The 21,779-nt window shown below is 42.7% G+C and overlaps 1 protein-coding gene across 1 annotated transcript in view; it reads right to left on the bottom strand.

The window, feature by feature from the left end:
• Nucleotides 1-8,270: 8,270 nt before the first annotated feature.
• LOC306754171 (nuclear receptor coactivator 2-like) overlaps nucleotides 8,271-21,779 on the bottom strand; it is a 21,958-nt gene continuing 8,449 nt past the window's right edge. Inside the window, exons 7-18 of the mRNA XM_079238089.1 lie at nucleotides 20,494-20,725; nucleotides 20,124-20,345; nucleotides 19,886-20,029; nucleotides 19,671-19,776; nucleotides 19,380-19,554; nucleotides 18,510-18,824; nucleotides 16,232-16,309; nucleotides 15,215-15,629; nucleotides 9,474-9,684; nucleotides 9,234-9,381; nucleotides 8,877-8,951; nucleotides 8,271-8,373 (exon numbers count right to left, since the gene is read on the bottom strand). Of these exons, the coding sequence (XP_079094215.1) occupies nucleotides 8,362-8,373; nucleotides 8,877-8,951; nucleotides 9,234-9,381; nucleotides 9,474-9,684; nucleotides 15,215-15,629; nucleotides 16,232-16,309; nucleotides 18,510-18,824; nucleotides 19,380-19,554; nucleotides 19,671-19,776; nucleotides 19,886-20,029; nucleotides 20,124-20,345; nucleotides 20,494-20,725 (2,133 nt within the window). The 3' untranslated portion in view covers nucleotides 8,271-8,361. The remainder of the gene's footprint in view (nucleotides 8,374-8,876; nucleotides 8,952-9,233; nucleotides 9,382-9,473; nucleotides 9,685-15,214; nucleotides 15,630-16,231; nucleotides 16,310-18,509; nucleotides 18,825-19,379; nucleotides 19,555-19,670; nucleotides 19,777-19,885; nucleotides 20,030-20,123; nucleotides 20,346-20,493; nucleotides 20,726-21,779) is intronic.

Raw genomic sequence — 21,779 nt, forward strand, 5'->3', positions numbered from 1 at the left:
CATGAGGGATGGATGCAAACAGAGGGGGGGGGGGGGCGGGGCTGGCGTTGCTAGGAGACCAGACCAGGTGCTGATTGGTGGAGGAGAATCTGTGCAAACACGAAGAACACGAAATGTTTAATGAGTTCAACGAGAAGGAACCCAACAAATGAGCTGAGAGTGGTGTGTGTGTGTGTGTGTGTGTGTGTGTGTGTGTGTGTGTGTGTGTGTGTATGTGTGTGTGTGTGTGTGTGTGTGTGTGTGTTCTCCCCAGAGGGCTAGGTAAAGTTGCCATGGTAATCGCGTGTCCTCTTGCAGTGAGGTTATAGGGTCGGCGCTCCTGCGTGGCATCACGTCAAATTAAAGACGGGTTTGAACGTCTTAAAATGTTGAATTTTTCAGGTATTCTCGATTTCACGAGATATTTTTGTGAGCCGTGACAGAGACAAGTGGAAGGAGCTCCGAGGTCTACGTGCTGCTGAGCTTCCTGGGTAAAAGCGTCTTCATTTGTCGGCTTGTTGACATGTCGGCAGTGGACGTGATCAATAAACAACACAATAAACAACTCTTTCTTTGAAGCGTCCCGGCCAGCAGCAGAGTTGTGAATGAGGACGATCAGGACGCGTAGCGCATGAGCGACTCTTTAATTAAATCCCAGGCGCTGCCAGAGGAACACATGATGCTGTTGCACGGTGACGTGCACGGTGACGTGCTGCAGCCTATAGGGAGCCGGTGTTACGCAACAGCCAACAAGAGCTGAGGCAAAAGATGGAGAGCATGAGACAGACCCACACAAGGACAGTGTGGTGGGTCATATAATATATTATAATATAATAATACATATATTTATAAAATATGTATATGAATATATAATATAAATATAATAATAAAAGTTGCATTCATTTAATTCTCTTTTTGTCCTCCAGTGAGAGGAAGTGGAGTAAAGCCACCAGCGAACATACCGGAAGTCGATACACGCCGCCTTCAAAATAAAAGCGCCGCGGCTCAAACTAGAACCATGTGACGTTCACTGCGAAGGGCTCAACCGGAAGTGGGCTCTTTTACTCGGTTTCACTCGACACCTCATCCTCAGTGACGCGAGACACGTGCTCCTACATTTACTGTAATAACTGAGAAAAAATAAGTTAATTTAAATATGTGCTTGGTCTAATTTTTAAAAAACTATTACTTAGCCAAACAAGTTAGATAGTATTAAACAATACAAGTACCTGCTGTCCTAAGTCAGTAAGAAATTAAATAATATGATTATATATATATATATATATATATATATATATATATATATATATATATATATATATATATATATATATATATATATATATATATATAAATAAATAAATAAATACATAAATAAATACATAAATAATGTAATCATTACATACTGACAGATCTGTATGGGAATACCACAGAAACTTCATGACCCATTCAAGGTTGACATAATACATTGTAAATCCTGGTGCACGAGCACAGACGCATGCACGAACACACGCACGTGCGCGTCATGTATCCTGTCCATATAAACGCAATGGTGCAAAGAGGTTACGTAAAGAAGATCACTTGTTGATATTCAAACTGATTTAAAAGCACATATTAACTAAATGTTTTAACGGACCTATTAATGGATATTAATATTATACTTAAGGTATTTCGCCCGGATAAATATATAGCATCCATGTTAAAAAAAAAATAAAATAAAAAAGGGCATCCTTTGCGGCCATGCTTTCATTATCGGACATCGCTTGCTCGTTTTCTCCAAATAAACACGGTTGCATAACTATTGATGCAACAAACTAAACTGAGTGATTCCGTAAATGCGGCCGTAAATGCTGCGGGACGAGCAACGGATCCTCTCCCGTTATCTCCCGTTATCTGACGTCATCTCCCGTTACCGGAGCGCGGCCTGTCCGATAACGGAACCCTCTGGGACACCGCGTTACCTTGCGCGTCTCCTCCGCTCGTCAGCACCGCGATGGACTTCCCGGCGCCGGACAGATTCTCGATGAATTTCCGCGTGTCCTGCCGCTTCGTTGCCGCCGCCATGTTGCCTGTCAACGCTACCACTCAGCCAACACTTCCAAAATATATTATAAATAATAATTAAATGTGCAATTCTACAACCTCCGCTCCTCCGTTAAGTACCACTGCCGGTGTCTGAGAGGAGTGAGACTGCAGTGTAGTGGGTACCGCCCTCCAGATTCACGTGCACATGCACACCCCCGCGCACGCACGCACGAACGCATACACACACTTTCACTATCCTGATCAAAGATCTTACATTGTGTGAGATGACTCACTCTACTTTATTAGGATACAGCACAGAAGTTACCAACAACATATGGAGAGTGGTTTTTAATGACCGTAAAGAGACACAAAACCACTCTCCATATGTTGTTGGTTAAAGGAGACACAATGTGCACAAAGACACACAAAACCACAGATAGACTTATGACAACCACAAACAGAGATGGGCAAAAATACATCAAAATGTATTTTGATACAAAATGCAAAATACCCCTCAAATAAATGTATTAAAATAAAATACAACATACTGGTGCCAGAAAATGTAACAAAATACATGTATTGTATTTTGTTACATTTTCTGGCACCAGTATTTCTGGCACATATATTTAAAATATAGGAAATACTTTTTTCCGTTTCCTCACAATTTGGTATAGTATAATTTTGGTCTTCAGGTGTGGGCTATATATATATATATAGTACACAAATCTCTGGTGGACCACACAAGGAAGAACAGTCACAGAATGTCAGTTTAACTAAGCAAAGACACTATTAAAAGACAACAACTTGATTGAATATGTATATACATATTTTTATTAATGGGACTTAAAACTCAATAAACTCCAGCGGGCAGAATTCTTCATCAGGAGGTCTTCCTCACTCTCCAAGTCCTCGTACTACCATGAATCGATACCAGAGCCACTGATGTGACACAGCAAAACAAACTGCAAAGCCTTACAAGAGCATATAAGTCAATTGTACATGTTTATAACACAAATAAAACATAAATATGACTCGAGAGGACTCGAAAGTGAATCAAGAGGGTTCCCCAAGTTATGGAAATATCTATTTTTATATCCCTAGCTTGGTGTCACACATGATTGGCGCACCTTTCTTGAAAGCTTACGACCTACGGAATCCGCCAATTGATATCAACCACATTCCAGCCAAAAAACTAAAATATAGCATATTTATGGATGAAACAATATTCCACACGGCATTGCTAGGTATTTATTGGTGCATCTGCTTGAGCAGAGCTCCTCTGTTGTGGAACCAGAGGCGTCCAAGGTCCAGGAAGAAAGTTAGGGCATTTTGGCTTTCAGAGACCTAAACTTACGGTACACGAAATGTGCAGTAAATTAATTACTAAAAATATTTAACTTCACTTAATCAAACTTTGCAGAGATGCTGTAGACATATAGTGCTATTGCTAAAAAAAAAATAGCAATAGCACTATTGCTATTGCTAAAAAAGCAATGATATGCATAATTAAAAAGAGAAAATACATCCTGGAAGTTTGTTTTTTTCAGACAATTTTTTCTTTTTTTTCTCTTCTTTCCTGTGTTCTATCATCAACCAATGAATCAGTAACACATATACTGCTATATAAACCTATTTTCTGTATATTGTACCTTTTGAAATTACTCAAATAGCCCTTGTGGTTGAGGAGATATTCTGTATTTAGTATGGGTAAGCAAAACCATTCGGAATTTTTTAGAATTATGGCTGGGGCTCAAGCGGAGCCCATACACTTTGGCTTTGTATCAACGGTACATATTCATCACATATAGCATCACACATTAGGCCTACATATACTATAAAAGCAAAATATAGAATTAAAACCAGTTGTTGACAAATGAACAGTTTTTTGATTTGTGGAGAAAGTATTTTGAGTATTTTAAATACAAAATTATTCCAATCTAAAGTAATTTGTTACAAATTACGTTAGATTTTTTATTGGCCCGATCAAATACAAATTACAAAATACTCAAAGTAATTGAAATACGTATTTCAAATACAAGTAATATAAACACTGCCCATCTCTGACCACAAAGACAAAATATGTACAAAGACACACAAAACCACGGATAGACTTATGACAACTATAAGGAGACACAATATGCACAAAGACACACAAAACCTTTTTGCACTTGCAAACATTTAAATATTATTTCGCCTTTTTTTCTGCTCATTTTTAAATCCAGCTCCCAGTTTGCGGTTTGTACATATAATCAGAGTGAGACGTCTTCTCTTTTTCTGACCTCCTTTGGTTCTCACGAGCTGGTCCCTTGAGTCAGAGAGCCGGGTCGTCCAATGGGAGTCCAGATCTTAGCTCAACTGTATATCTATAATCATAAAGTTCTAAGATTCGATTGTTTTAGCTCCACGAGCCACACGGTGGAATTCCTGACCTTTCAAGAAGTGCATGACCTTGAGCAATCGTGTGTGTGAGCTTTATCTCCTCGGCCGTATCTCTGAGCACCGTGTGGCATCTCACGCCCGTTGACGGCTCGTCATATTTCAAAATAGAATATCATTGTAACAAAAAGGTCCGTCACTCACGGCCAAATAATGCGTCTTTACTTAGATTTGAGGTCAATGTCAGGATGAATAACATGGAAATATGGATAGAATTATGAAGTCATGAAGTCATAAAGTGTTTGCAGATATCCAGACTTTTATTACTGCTGATATGGGGTCAAGCTCCAATTTGCTGGATCCTACACTTCCCATAATGCACCTCAACAACACGGCTACACCCTCCTGCTCGGTGAATCGTTCAAAAGCACTTCCCCAGTTTCAACACAGGCCTCGAAGTTCCACAAGCGGAGAGGTAGAGGTAGAGGTAGAGGTACATGTGCAGGTAGAGGTGAGCAAAATGACCACAAAGAGACACAACATGATCACAATGAGACACAAAATGACCATACATAGACATAACATGACCATAAAGATACACAAAATGGCCACAAGGAGACACACATCAACTGCAAAGAGACACACAATTACCATAAAGAGACACAAAATTACCATAAAGAGACACAACATGACCATAAAAAGACACAACATGACCACAAAGAGACATAAACAGATTGATGCTTAACAACTAGAAAGAGACACAAATCAACAAAGAGACAAAAGCATCACAAAGTCTGCGTTTTGCTCTCATGTAAGAAATATGAAGCGGCCTTTTGTGTGTCCTTTTGGTTTTCAATGCATTAATATCTAAATAAATACATATTATGCGTCACATAGAGCATAGTTAAAGCCACACAGAGAGATCGCTCATCAATACTATAAAACATCCTAACTTTAATAACTTGAATGTGACTAGAACATTTTAAAACCCCTACCTTTAGTTTTGGCACTTTATCTTTAAAATATGATAAGTTTAATATTATTCTGTAACTGAAATGAAAAAACACAGAAACAATCAGGAGAGAAGTGATGAGTATTTAATAAATACTGCAGCTTGACCTCGTTTACTTCAACTTCCTGTCGAACGTCGCCCCCTGCTGGTGTAAAGCGTTCCTTACAGAGAGAGAGAGGAGAAATGAAAAGTCAGAGGCCGTCCCACTCAATAAAAATAATTTATTTACAGTGGCATGAATCATAAATTAACGAGCAGCATTGGCAGAAGCAACATGAGAGTCGGCACCTTGCATAAAGTGGTGTGAACGTCTGGACTTTTGCATAATAAAAACACCACTCTGAATAAACCGTGTGTGTTTATTGGACCGCTGAGATATCGAAATATGAGAGCAGAGAAGAAGAAAAAAATTAAATACCGCAAAACTGTGAACTTTGAACGCCTCTTTGACATATTGCTGATCAAAACAATGAACTCTCTATAATAATACAATAATCATGTTTTCTACATTACAGCACAAAGAAAATCAATCCGTGTCTCTGTAGCTTTATTCTCCGTCTGACCTGCACTATTTGTACAACACAATAACTATCGCACAATGTTGTAATGTGAAATATTATGGGACGTAGTTTCCCCGTGGACTATTAGCTCGCTCCAGATGTTTCTGTTGCAGCTCGGCTTTAAATATCCCAAATTAAAAAAAAAAAAGTATAATTCGCTGCTTGCGATCTCGAAGCCACTATGTGAAGGACGAGCACATTGCTAGACTCTGGCGCCATCTGGTGGTAGAAACGATTTCTTTCACGATTTCTTTCCAAGGATTGTTAGATTTTTTTTTACAAACAAGAACTTATTAAAATATTACAATTATTTAAAGATGCTAATAACACCTAAAAAAAAAAAAAAAGTCTACATACATGTGGTGTCTTAAAATTGAAAAAAGTAAAAAAAAACAAAGAAATAAAAGTAAAATGTGAACAGCAGTTGACAGAACATCTCAGTGAAATACAACTTAAAACGAGTGAAGACGTTCCAGTTGATGAGGAGGAACTTTTATGCAATCTTAGTTTTTACCTTTAGTATAGTCCATTTATTTTTAGATATTTAAAACCTCCCTTTGTACAGTTGTCATTATCTATGTTCTAGATTAGCCGTAGAGGCCGAAATTGTTTTCTTGTCCCGGGCTGTAAACATGTATTTCTGCTGTAAAGTTGGACATTTTAATATAGAGGTCTATGGGAGGAATGACTGGCGTTTTGGAGCCTCAAGTGGTCGTTTGAGGAACTGCAGTTTTTTTTGCTGCTGGCTTCGTTTCTCAGCGGCAGAGGTTGCTGCTTGTAAAAGACGTGCCATCGTTTGCCAAAATAAAATGCTCCAAAACTCTCAACATCTAACATTTGATAACTTAACAGCTTCTCTTGTGGTGTTTTGTACAGAAACATTCAAAATTATGTCCTGATTTTCCCAACTTTTCCGCACAGATTTGGTATTTACGGTTGTGTCGGCGGTAAAAGGTTCCATCGCTTCTTGTTTTTTCTGATGAGATCTACAGGAAAACTGCAGAGGAGAATCACAGATCTAAGGCATTACGTCTTGAGCATCGTAAGATACTGGCATGAATTACAGTATTTTGCAATTGGTGAAATATTTATCTATGAATAAAGAAAAATCTTCAATGAATATATATAGTGACAATAAAGAGAAAATACTTCACTTTCATCTAAACATCAGGAGTTACTGATTGCGTTTGACATTCAGGATTCTTTAAATGGCTTTTCTTTTCCTCTCGGTGGACTTTTACAGTCTGCTGTAGTAGTTTTTAGTTTATTCGTTTCTTTTAGGGGCAAAAGCTGCTTATGAGGCAGAAACTATCTCATTGGTTGAATCTCAGTGGGTGGAGAAAATGAACTGTCTGATTAAATTTGGACTGACGTTCATGTACAAGTACACACTCGAGTATGTACTTACATTTTGAGGTAATGGTATTTTTACTTTCCATTTTATGCAACTTTAAATTCATAATCCATTCATTTCAGAGGCCAGCGTTGTACTTTTTACTTCACTGTGATACTTTTGACAGAAGTCAAGTTGCGTTGCAGATTATTTAAATGTAAATCAACCCCAAAAAATAAATATATATATTATTTTGGATTAAAACACCTGGTAGTATATAAAGTAATTAAACTTTGCTCCACCTTTAACGACTACAACATTATGAACTATATATATTAATTCAGTAGTATAACATATTATTCTGATTACTTTTGGTATACTATCGTATATATATATACACACACATTGTTGTCTTGTGGTTCTTGAGCTCCGCCCACCGAGGTTTTCTTTAACCAATTAAATATTTCTACTCTCCTTATAGAGTACTTTTTAGTAAATATTTCTAGTTTGTTGGACTAAAACTCCAAACTGCTGTTTTTGCAAAACCACATAGAGGGAAAAGTTGTATTTAAAATCTAAATATGTACACGATCTATACACATTCACCTTCATTCAAAAAGTCATTAAATAGGGATACAGCTCCCTGTAACTACAGCAGAAATATATTAATTTTAAAATTGACATCAAAATGTACCATTTCTTAAACAAAAGATATCCTTGATTTTTTTTTTTTGTGTCATACAAATAATCTCTAAAAACTTCTTCAAAACTATAAATACCTATAAAATATTTCATTTTGACATTTTTCTTTCAGTCAGGATCTAAAACAGAACCATAACAGATCCAGAGGTTTTGTTTTGAAGCTCTTCTCCAGTGTCGAACTGTTTTAGCTTCACACACACACACACACACACACACACAGTTCATGGTCGTCTCCCACAAAGCGCCTTGAGGTCAGTGGAGGGAGCGCCATTCCCATTGAGGTCCTCGACGCTCGTCTTGAGCAGAGCAGAGCAGAGCTGAGGGGCCTCAGGAGGCTCTGCATGAGTGTCACATCGTCTCAACCGCAGCCGGGGTCAGCAGAAATTCTATCAACGACAAAAAAAAAAAAAAAAATCATATCATTTATCGAGGGGGAAATATACAAAACAACAAAGTAATCCTGAAATTATTGTAATAAAAGGCAACATATAACTGCATAGACAAATATAAAATGTCTGTCTGCCTGTCTGTAATGTGCTTTTTGTCCTCCAGTGTAGCTCGTACACCGAGAACTAAAGTGGCGCCAGACTGGAGCCCTGAGGTCCACCACACGGTGGTAGGAGCAGACCGGATCAGATTAACCATTACTGTAAATAACACTTTGTTTATGTGATGATAATAATAGTAATATACTTAATATTCATAATATAGGCGAGGTAACTTTATTTATCGAGCACATTTCAAATTAGCTATAAATGTAAAACATCCATCATAAGGCCTCGACACAAAGGGCACAAAAGGACGTTCACACTTCATTAGAAGCGGTCATTAAAGCGCATTAAACAAGCTAAAATATAATAGTAAGGTATATAATAATCTCTTCACTCACAGAACTGGCTTCCCCCTCTTGCGTCATCATGTCCATCCCCGCCAGCTGCTCCATGATCAGGCTGCCGTCCCTCACCTGCAGCAGAAGAAGAAAAAACGACAACAATCATGAACACAGCGACTAAAAATACATAAATACTGAGAATAACTATAAAGGAAACAACTTGAACGTGATCGTCTCTCAAAACTCGATGAAAACGATGATGCGCCTTTATCTCAAACGGAAAAACAAAGCAGGAAGAGTTTTATCTGCCTCTAAATTAATCTAAATCAACCTACAACACAATCAATATCCATAAATCGATGATAAGGAACGTCCATATTGGCCCCCGATGACGTCATCATTTGAAGTTCTCACCTGCTCCGTGTTCATGGCGCTCATCGGTCCGGACATGTGGGCCCCGTTGCCCCCGTTGTTGCCCAGGACCCCGAGGTTCACGTTGCCGTTGTACATCCCTCCGTTGGCTTGTGTGGAGTACTGCGACTGGGACTGTTGGGGGTACACGCTGGGAGGAGGCAAACACAGTCAACAACAATAAAAACAACAACAATGCAACAAGCTAACGGTGTAAAACGATCTGGCGGCCGGCCGCTATACCTGCCGCTAGCGGAGACGTTGCCGGGTTGTTGCGGCCACCCGCCGCTCGACTGGTAGGCCGGGGCGCCCCTCTGGGTCGGACCCTGGGCTTGGTTCTGGTTCTGCTGCAGCATGGGGCTCTGACCCGGACCCCTCCTGGGGGACAGCAGGGGGCTCTGCGGGGTCGCGGCTCCGCACGGGAAGCCCGACACCGGGTCCTGGTGCTGCATTCCTGCAGAGGACGAAGACGATAAGTTTACTTCAAGATCCTTCACAAAGACAAGGTTCATACACATGTTGACCAATGGCCATGACTTTTCCATGACTCTGTGACCAAACATTTTGGAAATCTCGGTGTAAACATGAAAAAGGGAGAAAATGTAGTATTTAAACTATGAGAATACAAAGCATACAGTAAACATTAAATGACACAAATGAATGAGACAATAGTTTGATTAAAAGAATAAACATTTATATGGATGCCTGCTTATATTTTGAGCGTCATTCTTTTAGAAGCATATTAATTATTTCAAACTCGGCGTAAATGAACGTCATGAACATACGAATATAACACATTTCCAAGACTTTTCCAAAACTTTGGGGATTGGGGACTTTTCCAGGCCTGGAAATAACCATTTTAAAATGCCATGACTTTTCCAGCTTTTTCCATGACCGTACGAAACCCTGCAAAGACACAGACCAGACCAACGGGAAGGATCAAAGCAAGAAAAGAACCGAGAAACAAATGTCAGTGTCGACTTTTAAAAAGTTGAAAAGCTTCGACGTAAAAGGCGAAATGACCAGGAGATGGAAGAGGAAGCTACCGAAGGGGCAGAAACCAGCGTAGAAATAACTGAACTGTCTCCAAACCCAGAATGCATCTGTCCGTGGTTGTCCAAGATGGCTGCCTCTCTGTTTTGTGTTGTTTTTGTCTTAAATACTGTTTTTTGCTGTGATTCCCGGAGCTCTTTCACCAGAGATGAGCTCATGAACATCAGGGGGACAACTCCAGCGGACTTATTTCCAACTTTTTTAACTTCTGTGGAATTACTGGACATTCTTGTGAAAGGTGTGCTCACCTTGGCTCACGCAGTGAGACGCCGCAGGAGAGGAAACCGTGCTGGTCCGTCTCCGTAAACGGGTGATCTCGTACAGCGCTGCCGGGAATATTTCTCTCCAACGTCCACTCATTGTGCAACAAACTGACAGAGACAGAGACTTTTCTTCTTCCTCCGTTCTGTGCTTCACGGAGACCTGGCTCAGTGGATCGATACCGGACTTCACGCTCCAGCTGGTTGGCTTCCAGCTGTTCAGAGCGGACCGCGACACAGAGCTCTCCGGCAAGATGAAGGGTGGAGGAATCTGCTTCTACTCCAACACTACTACTCTACTCAAACGGCTGGGGTAACGACGTAACAGTGATTCTACATTACTGTTCGCCGGACCTGGAATCCCTGATCAGCCACTGCAAACCATTTTACTCCCCCCGTGAGTTCGCTTCATTCATCCTGGTCGGTGTTTACATGCGGACGCTCACCGAGCAGATATGGTGTGTGGAGCGGACCTACCCGGACTCTTTAGTTATTGTCCTTGGGGACTTTAACAAAGGTAACCTCAGCCATGAACTCCCTAAATACAGACAGTTTATTTAATGCCCTACTAGAGAGAAGAGCATTCTGGACCACTGCTACATCACAATCAGTGGGGCTTATCACGCCGTTCCACGTGCTGCTCTGGGAAACTCTGACCACGCCATGGTTCACCTGATTCCCTCATACAGGCAGAAACTAAAGCTCTACAAACCTGTGGTGAGGAAATTCAAGAAGTGGACCAGTGAGGCTCTGGAGGATCTTTGGGCGTGCCTGGATTGTACCGACTGGGATGTATTCAGGACTGCTACTAACAGTCTGGATGAGTTCACAGAGGCTGTAACTTCCTACATCAGCTTCTGTAAGGACAGTTGTGTTCCAACCATCTCCAGGGTGAGTTATAACAATGACAAACCCTGGTTCACAGCGGAGCTCAGGAAGCTACGGCTGCAAAAGGACCAGGCATTCAGGAGTGGGGACAAGGACTTGTATACTGAGTCGAAATACAGGTTTAGCAAGGCGGTGAGAGATGCTAAACGACTGTGCTCTGAGAAACTGCAACAACAGCTATCAGCAAGTGACTCTGCTTCTGTCTGGAGAGGGCTCAGGCAGATCACCAGCTACAAGCCGAAAACCCACCACGCCATGAACGACCTCCGCCTGGCAGACGAGCTGAACAAGTTCTACTGTCGCTTTGATAGACAATGGAGCAGTCCTGACACCATCCCTCACAGGCCCATCAGCCAGCCACAGACCATCAGCCCACCCTCCCCCAGCCCATCAGGGGCTCACGCTTCTCTAACCACCGCCCTCCCCAGTGACGACCCTCACTCTTCTGGAGAGGGACGTCAACAGACTGTTTAAAAAACAGAACCCCCGCAAAGCAGCGGGCCCGGACTCAGTCTCCCCCTCCACCCTGAAGCACTGTGCTGATCAGCTGTCTCCGGTGTTCACTGAGATCTTCAACACCTCCCTGGAGACATGTCACGTTCCAGCCTGCTTCAAGGCCTCCACCATCATCCCCGTCCCCAAGAAACCCAGGATCACAGGACTCAATGACTACAGGCCCGTCGCCCTGACCTCTGTGGTCATGAAGTCTTTTGAGCGCCTGGTCCTGTCCCACCTGAAAACCCTGACTGACCCACTCCTGGACCCTCTGCAGTTCGCCTACAGGGCCAACAGGTCTGTAGACGATGCTGTCAACATGGCCCTCCATCACATCCTCCAGCATCTAACTGCTCCCGGACTCCCAGGAACCTACGCCAGGATCCTGTTCGTGGACTTCAGCTCTGCCTTCAACACCATCATCCCGTCTCTGCTGCAGGACAAGCTCTCCCAGCTGCACGTGCCCGACTCCACCTGCAGGTGGATCACAGACTTCCTGACTGACAGGAAGCAGCACGTGAAGCTGGGGAAACACGTCTCAGGCTCTCGGACCATCAGCACCGGTTCCCCCCAAGGCTGCGTTCTTTCCCCTCCGCTCTTCTCCCTGTACACCAACAGCTGCACCTCCAGTCATCCGTCCGTCAAGCTCCTGAAGTTCGCGGCTGACACCACCCTCATTGGACTCATCTCTGGTGGGGACGAGTCCGCCTACAGGTGGGAGACTAACCACCTGGAGACCTGGTGCAGCCAAAACAACCTGGAGCTCAACGCTCTGAAGACAGTGGAGATGGTTGTGGACTTCAGAAAGAATGCAGCCCCACCCGCCCCTCTCATCCTGTGTGCTGGATGAGAGGGGACGCTTTGGAGTCCTTCCGCTTCCTGGGCTCCACCATTTCCCAGGACCTCAAGTGGGAGCTGAACATCAGCTCCATCACAAAGAAGGCCCAGCAGAGGATGTTCTTCCTGAGGCAGCTGAGGAAATTCAACCTGCCAAAGAAAATGATGGTGCAGTTCTACACTGCCATCGTTGAGTCCATCCTCTGCTCCTCCATCACCGTCTGGCACGCTGCAGCCACTGCCAAGGACAAGGCCAGGCTGCAGCGCATCATCCGCTCTGCTGAGAGGGTGATTGGCTGCAATTTGCCGTCCCTTCAGGACTTGTTCGCTTCCAGGATACTGAAGCGAGCTAGAAAGGTCGTAGCTGACTCCTCTCACCCTGGACACAACCTGTTTGAGTCCCTTCCCTCTGGCAGGAGGTTGAGGTCCATCAGGACCAAGACCTCACGCCACACCAACAGTTTTTTCCCGTCAGCAGTCGGGCTCATCAACAGAGCCCGGGTCCCCCACTGACTGATTCTGTCACCACAGGACTATTTTGCAGACAATATTTCAGACTATTTTTCTTTCTTCTTACCGGTCACTGCACACTTCATATTTAAACACTCATGCCACTTAACATACACTTTAACTTGAACTTAAACACACATGTCACTTTAACATACACTTGACGTTATCTATTTGTCTGAGCACTTTATCTTTATATTATACTTGATTTAAATATCATTGCACTGTTGTTGTCGTTGACTGCTGATTGTTGTTTGTCTCGTCTAATGTTTGCACCTTCCGCCTAGCAAAATTCCTCGTTTGTGTAAACATTCCTGGCAATAAACGGTTTCTGATTCTAATTCTGATTCAAATCCTACTCATTCTGCCTTAAACCCTCTGGGGACTGAGGTAACTTTCTGGATTTTACATACTTTCTTAAATTCACGTTTTAAAAGGCGCTTGCATATAAGATACATACCCATGTGTTACATCAAACATTGCAGAACAAGCTCAGCTCTCTACATAATGAGGCACCATTGTCCTAAGCAGGGTAGGAAATTTACATATTTTGTAGGGGCAATTTTTGCCCCCACTGTCTGAACCTTGTTCTGTTATTAAACAAACTAAACGGCTTTATGTTATTGATCTTATCTACACAACGGCATGTCATTTCTCTCTCTATGATCGCACATTTACAACTCTTCACTGTACTTGGTGCACAGACACTTGTGCGCGCACAGGTGAGCGCTGAGCCACACACACCAGTGGACAGAGAGTCGAAAAATATGTGGCGTGAAAAGCAGAGCGTCTTTGAAACGCTCCCAGGGTGAAGACTGCAGCACTCGGTCTCCTGTAAGGAGCACGGAGTCGCTCTCCTGCTCCGGGTTTAATAGAAACGAGCCAACGTGCTTGTGTCTTGTACCCAAAAATGAGCCCCCTAATTATTAAAGGGAATTTTGGGGGCATTTTTTGCCCCTCTTCTAGTGATATCAGGGGCAAAATCATATTTCTTTGTGGCAGTTTTGCCCTTGTGTATTTCCGCTGGTCCTAAGGCACAAGTGTAAAGAGAAAATATGGCCCTGGAGCTGAAAAATGTAATCTCGATTTTGGAAATTCTTCACATCTCTTGTAGAAACATAAATTTAATCATGTGGACGAACTGTCTTGGTGATGGAAATTGGTTTACCTAAGGTCTTAGGTTCACAAAAGCAATGGAATATATGAATAAAATGGTAGATACATGTAAATAAATGTCTAAAACCAAATTTTGTATTATTGTTTTTTGAGTAGAAATGTTGTCTGTCACACCTTTCACCAAAATGATAAAAGAAACTAAATAAAAACACCACCTCTAGTCTCCTGATTGGTTTGTGATCTGGTTATAATCACACAGAGAGGATTAGAGTAAGTGGGAAAAAAAGCATACGGGTTTCAAAATTTCCATACGGCATGAATTTCTCATATACTGTCATACAGAGCTGTAACGACTGTTGTCGCTCTTCGGCAGGAAGCAAAATGTATTTTTCACCCCTGAGGGAGCAGCGGTCGGAGCGACTTACGTGTCATGGTTCTAACTTTATTCATGGTTAAAACTTTATAACAACAATAATAACCATGACACAACAGTTTGTGACACATAAGCAATTTGTAACACTAATAATTGTACATTTATAAAATTACACCGCCTAACTGCATGCTGGGTACAGCTTGCCCACTATCTCAACAAGAAGAAACTCCGTCGCTGTTTTTTTTCACCTACATTTCCCTGGGTCCTAAGTCCCTCCATGTTTAGCTTCCTAACACGCTCTATGTACCAACGTACAAACAGCTGCTCACCGCTCGCAACAGCTGTTCAGTTGGCCGGCGTGTACTCGAAAAAAAATACTGTGATATACCGTGAAACCGCCAGAATCTTCCAAAATACCGTGATTTGAATTTTTGGCCATAACGCCCATGCCTTACCTGAGGTGCTGAACTGGTAGGCGCTGTGCTGCGATGGGGGGCTCATCACCCCAGCGTACTGCCCGCCTATGTTTCCCACAATGCCCTGGTGGTGGCCGGGGGAGAGCGGGGAGGAGAAGGGGCTGGAGGAACCGGGGTGAGGCGGCGGGGAAGGGGAGGGCAGGCCGGTACCGTAGCTGGAGGCCGGGTAGGGGAACTGCTGCGGGTCGCCCTGCGGCAGCCGCGGGTTGGTGCCGCCCACGGGCATCGGCGTGGGGGCGGCGCCCCCGCTGGGCACGCCGACGCCCTGCGCGCGCATCATCATGGCACGCTGCTGCTGCTGGTGTAGCTGCTGCTGCTGCTGCTGCCGCTGGCGGAGGTGGTTGCTGAGGTACTCGCGCTGACGCTGGGCCAGCATCTGGGCATTGAGGGTTCCCTGCAGAAAGAAAATAATAAGATATGTAATACATAGTAAGGTGACAGGTACTTTAATAGAGCCGGCTGCAAACTAATGCTGCTAAAGATAAACTGTGCACAATTCAGGACGTTAATAGTTCACAAAGCGCCTTTTTTCTATGGATGCAAGGAAACGAGCACCCAACTAAAGTTGCATGATTTCAACTGACTATACACTGACTTTATGGTCTTTTTTCAAAGTGTCATTATTATTATCAATACGATATATGTCGCACAATCTGTAATTGATTACACTTTTGTGTGTCATCTAAATCTCAAAGTGGTTTATTCATTGAAGTTATCAAATGTTATCATTTATTTATTTTTTCAAAAAGGTAAATTCATTTTTAAATCCACAGTGTGTAACACGTCAGAGGTTATGTGCTTTTTCTAAAAATATGCAGTGAGAAAAAGAAAGTATTTATTTTTTGTGCAAAACCTAAATGTAAAAGTTATATATATATATATATATATATATATATATATATATATATATATATATATATATATATATATATATATATATATATATATATATATATATATATATATATATATATATATATATATACGTAGACTGACCTGGGTTGGTAGATTAGCCCTTAGAGGTAGATTCATGTTGGACACTCCGCTCATCTGGTTCCCCATTGGCTGCCGGTTCTACGTGGGAGGAGACATAGAACTTTATTTAATCCTAATGGAAGATTACGGGACCCAACAACAACTCAAACGACAAAACAAATATGCTTCGTCTCAAAACATCCCAGTTTATGAATGTTGTATCGGCAGGTTTCAGAACAATCTCGCTCATTTGACAACATGCTTCCATAAATCACCCAAAATATTTTTGTTTTTACTACTTTGTGTATATGACTGTAATTTTTTTCTAAATTCACAGAAAGTTACTTATTTGCATCTTTGAACATAAAATCTCATAAAAGAAAACTTGAAATACAAAAAATAATCGTCTTAATGTCAGTAATCATCTGGTTAAGTTTTTAGTAATGCATTTATTTTACCCTATTCACCGGCACTGTATTTATTATGTTTATTTATTATATTGTTATTGTCATGAATAAATAAAACAGTCTCCATAAAAATAATTATATACCAGGCTACAACGTTCAGATTTCTGTTCTGGATATTAATTAAAATTAGAACATTTATATGAGATAATACCTGATTTGCACATTTAAACAGAACATGTCATCAAAACAATATTGTCTTGAAGTCATTAATCCACTGGGAAGTTAATAACCATAATAATAATATTTCCCTCAAGTCTCCACCTGGTGGCAGTCTACGATTCAATATGTGGAACTAGAGTGAGAAGTAAGTCCCTTGTGGAGAATTATTACATTTAAAAATGTAAGCCCCCTGAAGACGAACAGTCCTAAAACGTCCGACTGTAAAAAATAAATAAATACAACAAAACACTCGTGCAGAGGAATATAGTTTTAGAACATAAAGACCTTGTATACACGATCACACAGAGGAACATTATGGGGAATGGGGTCAGTCACAAAGGATGCAGTCTGTGTATGCAATCATCTTTATGAGTGAGTGTATGGTGTGTGTGTGTGTGTGTGTGTGTGTGTGTGTGTGTGTGTGTGTGTGTGTGTGTGTGTGTGTGTGTGTGTTTTAAGTGTCTCAGCAGCAGGAGTTGCTGATGAGGCAGAGCGCTGCAGCACATTTGTTCCTCTCTGGCTGCTGATTGAACACAAGGAGCTCTGTCGTGTTGCGTGAAATATGAGAAAACATTATAAAATAAAAAAAGAGACGTCTTCGTTTTGAATGTCATGTCGAATAAGACAACGATGTCTTTTGCCTTCATGGAAATGAGCCGCTTGAATAAGAACTAAACGAGGACTTCCAGGTGTGAATTTAACATCTAAATAAATGTTCTTGTTCTCAGGGAGGAAGAGACGACATGTTTGATTATAAAAGAGCCTCACCAGGAAGTCAGAATTTCGGATCCTGTCGGATTTACTATATATATATATATAGTAAATAAATATATATATATATATATATATATATATATATATATATATATATAGTAAATACATAAATATATATTGTAAATGAATATATATATATTGTAAATGAATACACATAACAAATATGAATATATATATATATATATATATATATTAAATAAATAAACATATGCGGATATATTTACTATATATTAATATATATATAGTAAATAAGAGTAAATAGATATAGTAAATATATATATATATATATATATATATATATATATATACACATATATATATGTGTATATAGTTAATATACACATATATATATTTATATATATGTATATAGTTAATAAACATATACATAGTAAATATATATACATAATAAATAAATATACACAGTAAATATATATAATAAACAAATACATATATAGTAAATAAATAGATAAATAAATGTATACTAAATAAATAAACATATATAGTAAATAAATAAATATATAGTAAATAATAAACATAGTAAATACATTTAAAAAAAAAATATATATATATATATATATAAGGATGCAGTCTGTGTATGCAATCATCATATATATATATATATATATATATCATAATCATGTCATGTCATGATGTCTCCATCAGCGCGGCGGTGCGTTAGTTTGACTCAACATTACAACGACAACGCAGGACGACGAGTCTAAAACAAAAGTGAGCATAGAAAAATATTGTAGTAAACTGAAGCTGAATAAAACGGTATCGTTGACGAAAGACGGAAACTAAAACTAAAACCAACAAACGCACCCTGAAAACAAACAGAACTAAACTAGAGTCAGACCTAAACTGGAAGAAGAATGATTTTAAACATGTCTGTCACCCACCAGCTGAGCCTGCAGCCGGTGCTGCAGCTGGAGCCTCAGGTTGTTGGGCTGCGGTGGCCCTCCTGGACCGGGCCCCAAGGGCCGGACACCGACCGGCCTGGGCCCCGCGCCGCCCGGCATCCTCATCATCGGGGGGTAGCCGGTGGCTCTCTGCTGCCCCGTGTGGCCGCTCATGGACGGGCCGTGGAAGCCGCCGTCGGGAGGCGCTCCGCCGTAAGCCGGCGGGCCGCCGTAGTGCTGGCTGTACAGGAAGTGCTTCATGCTGGCCGCCGGGTCCGAGCCCCCGAGGTACTGGTCCTGGTCCGACATGGGGCCCTGCAGGGGGGGAGGACGGGGGGTGAGCGAGGGAATCGAACGCTTTGTGTTCCATCTCTTGACAAAAAACACGGAGGAGGACAACACAACGTACGAAGACGTAGACAATGACATGATGAAGCACAATTAGATTACATAGGGGAGGGAGGCGGGGTGTGTGTGTGTAGGTGTGTGTCTAGGAATGTGTGTGTTTAGGTGTGTGAGTGAGTAGGTGTGTGTCTGTGTAGGTTTGTGTGTGCGTGTGTGTGTGCGTAGGTGTGTTTGTGTGTGTGTGTGCTGCATGTTTATATAAGAGTCTGAGTAGTCGACGAGATGTGTGGCGGAGAGACAAAAGATGTGCTGGTAATAAATAAATAAATATATGCTTTAACAATAATATTATATATTAAATTCTATATTCCGGGTTCAGGACGATCAGAAGCCCCAGAAGCCGCCCCCAGGTGTTCTGTTTACTGCGTACATTTTGCATGTATACATTGTGATTATTATCAAAATAGGCACTAAAATCCCCCAAAAGCTGTCAAAGACGTTATAAAAAAACCTGAAGGGACTCGCCTGTCCAGCCAGAGTCGGGATGCCCAGCATCTTGTCGATCTCCTCCAGGCCCTCGTAGTCCTTCAGCACCGAGCACAGCTGGCTCAGCAGGGCCCCTTCGTCCGGCGGGCCCTCGGGGGGCCCCGTGCCGCAGCACCGCATCCCGTTTTCCTGGGGGGCGGCGTACGGCGGCGGCCTGGAAGGTATCTCGTTTTTTTAAAATGCTCACACCTGAACTCTGCTCGCCTTTTTTAAAAACACAATATTATTATGATCGTTTCGCGCCTTTTGGGGGCGGAGTGAACGACGCACCTTTGGTGGCCGTAGTGATCCACAGCCATCATCCGGTTCGGCCACGGCGCCGTCTGATTGGGCGGAGCCTGTTGCTGAGCGTAGACGGGGCTTCCAATCTCCATCTCTGAAAAGGCGGTGGCGAACAAAACAAAAGAAGAAGAAGCACATAAAATGTCCGTTTCTTGACGAGTCGGGTCAGTTGGTGACTTGTATTTCCTGCTTCCTGCTCTCACCGTTGCTCATCATCTGCATGCCGACCATGGCTCTGGACCCGGGCGGGCCTCTCGCGTGCCAAGGGTTCCGGCTCGTCGTCATCGTCCCCTGGGGGCCCCAGCCCTGCTGCATGGAGCCCCGCATGGACCCGTTGCTCAGCATGCCTGATTTGGTGAGAACAGATTCCGAGTCATTAAAAAAAGAAAAGAAAATTATCCCGCGTCTGCATTTGGGATACCATTTCTTCTCCTGCCTCACCTGGGTTGGCCATCACGGCCTGGTTGGCCATCACGGCCTGGTTGGCCATCACGGCCTGGTTTCCCATCATGCCTTGCTGCTGCAGTAAGGAGTAGGGCCCGTTGTTCCTGTGCTGAGGAGGGAATGGCCGGCCGCCGTTGGGGCCCACACTGCCGTCCAGAGAGGCGATCCTGACTGGAGGAGCACCTCGACCCGGCTGGCCTGGCCTGGCACCGTTAAAGCCTGCTGGGAGGAAGACGAGATAGATAGATACACACACACACACACACACACACACATTTGTCGTTGTCCTGCGTCTCTTTGTCGTTGTTCTGCGTCTCCTTGCAGTTGTACTGTACATCAAAATATATACACACTGCTGCAGACGTACCTGCGGGGCTGATGGGAGGGAAGGCTCTGTGCTGGTTGGGGCTTCCGCCGCCGCCCGTCATCTGCAGGATGTCACTGATGATGCTCTGTTTGTCCACAGAGGATCCGGGCGCCGCAGAGGAAGAGGGCGACGAAGAGGAGGCCGGCCCTCTGACCGGCGGCTGGCCCACGAACAGCTGCTGCTGCTGCTGGGCGCCACTCTGCAGGTCCTCCAGCAGGTCCTCCAGCTCGGTCTGAGAGTAGCCACAGGGGGAGTGAGAGGGGACAGGATCAGAAGAAGCTCTGGTGAACCTGCATGATGTCATCTGGTTTCACTGATGAGGAGCTTTAAGAAGACCATCTTCTCTCTGATGGTCTGTTTCAACACTTTGAATTTCACTGCAAGAAACGCGTACTTGCTTTTGAAGGAAAGACTTGATCAAGGCTCTCATACATGCAGAGGAAGCTTTCAGTTCAGGTGCCAACATCAATAACCTCTTCAGTACACACACAGTTAAAAGGTTTCAAATAATTAATTTGTATCCCTATAAAAGTTAATATCACATAACATAGGCATAACATAAGTAGAACACGGTTTGAAGGATCAGGAGCAAAACTAAACATGAACAATTACCACAGAAAACAAGAAATCTGACACTAAAACCCCCACCAGTATTGCAGTGTAATTTAACCTCCACACACGCTCCGTTTCCTGCGGCCGTTTGGCCGATGAATAGAGGAGGAGCTAAAAATAAACTGCCGGCACTAATGAGGTCATGTGTGATGTACAGTAAGACACACAGTCACTGCTCTGTGTAGCCTGGACACACACACACACACACACACACACACACACACACACACACACACCTTTGTTCATGCAGCATGTTCTGGTAGCAGTAGCTTTGTTGGAGTAGTTTTTCTACAGCTGCCACACCTTACTGGTGCTACCTTTAAGTCAAACTGGGATTTCCCACCAACACTGTGCAGACCATCACTTCCAGTGGAAGCTTGCCTTTTGTTTCCTGAAATATCCCCTCAATCTCAGATTGGAGGAGAAACAAAAGAAAAAGCATGTTTCTGGCACAATCCCGCTCGGCTCAACAAAGCGTCACCTTCTTCTCCAAACTCTACAAAAGCCAAAAGAATGGCCGCCTCCTCACACCGGAGGCACAGCAGGAGGACGTCCAGACTTCTGAGCCTCGGGACGTCCTCCTCCAGCTCCCCTTTCCTGGAAACCAACCCCAAACTGTGCCACTCTGATCTGGCTACTACTTCTACGCCGAGAGAGAGAGAGGAGAGGAGAGA

Source organism: Taurulus bubalis, assembly GCF_910589615.1.
Source record: "Taurulus bubalis genome assembly, chromosome: 1".
Taxonomy (NCBI): Eukaryota; Metazoa; Chordata; class Actinopteri; order Perciformes; family Cottidae; genus Taurulus; species Taurulus bubalis.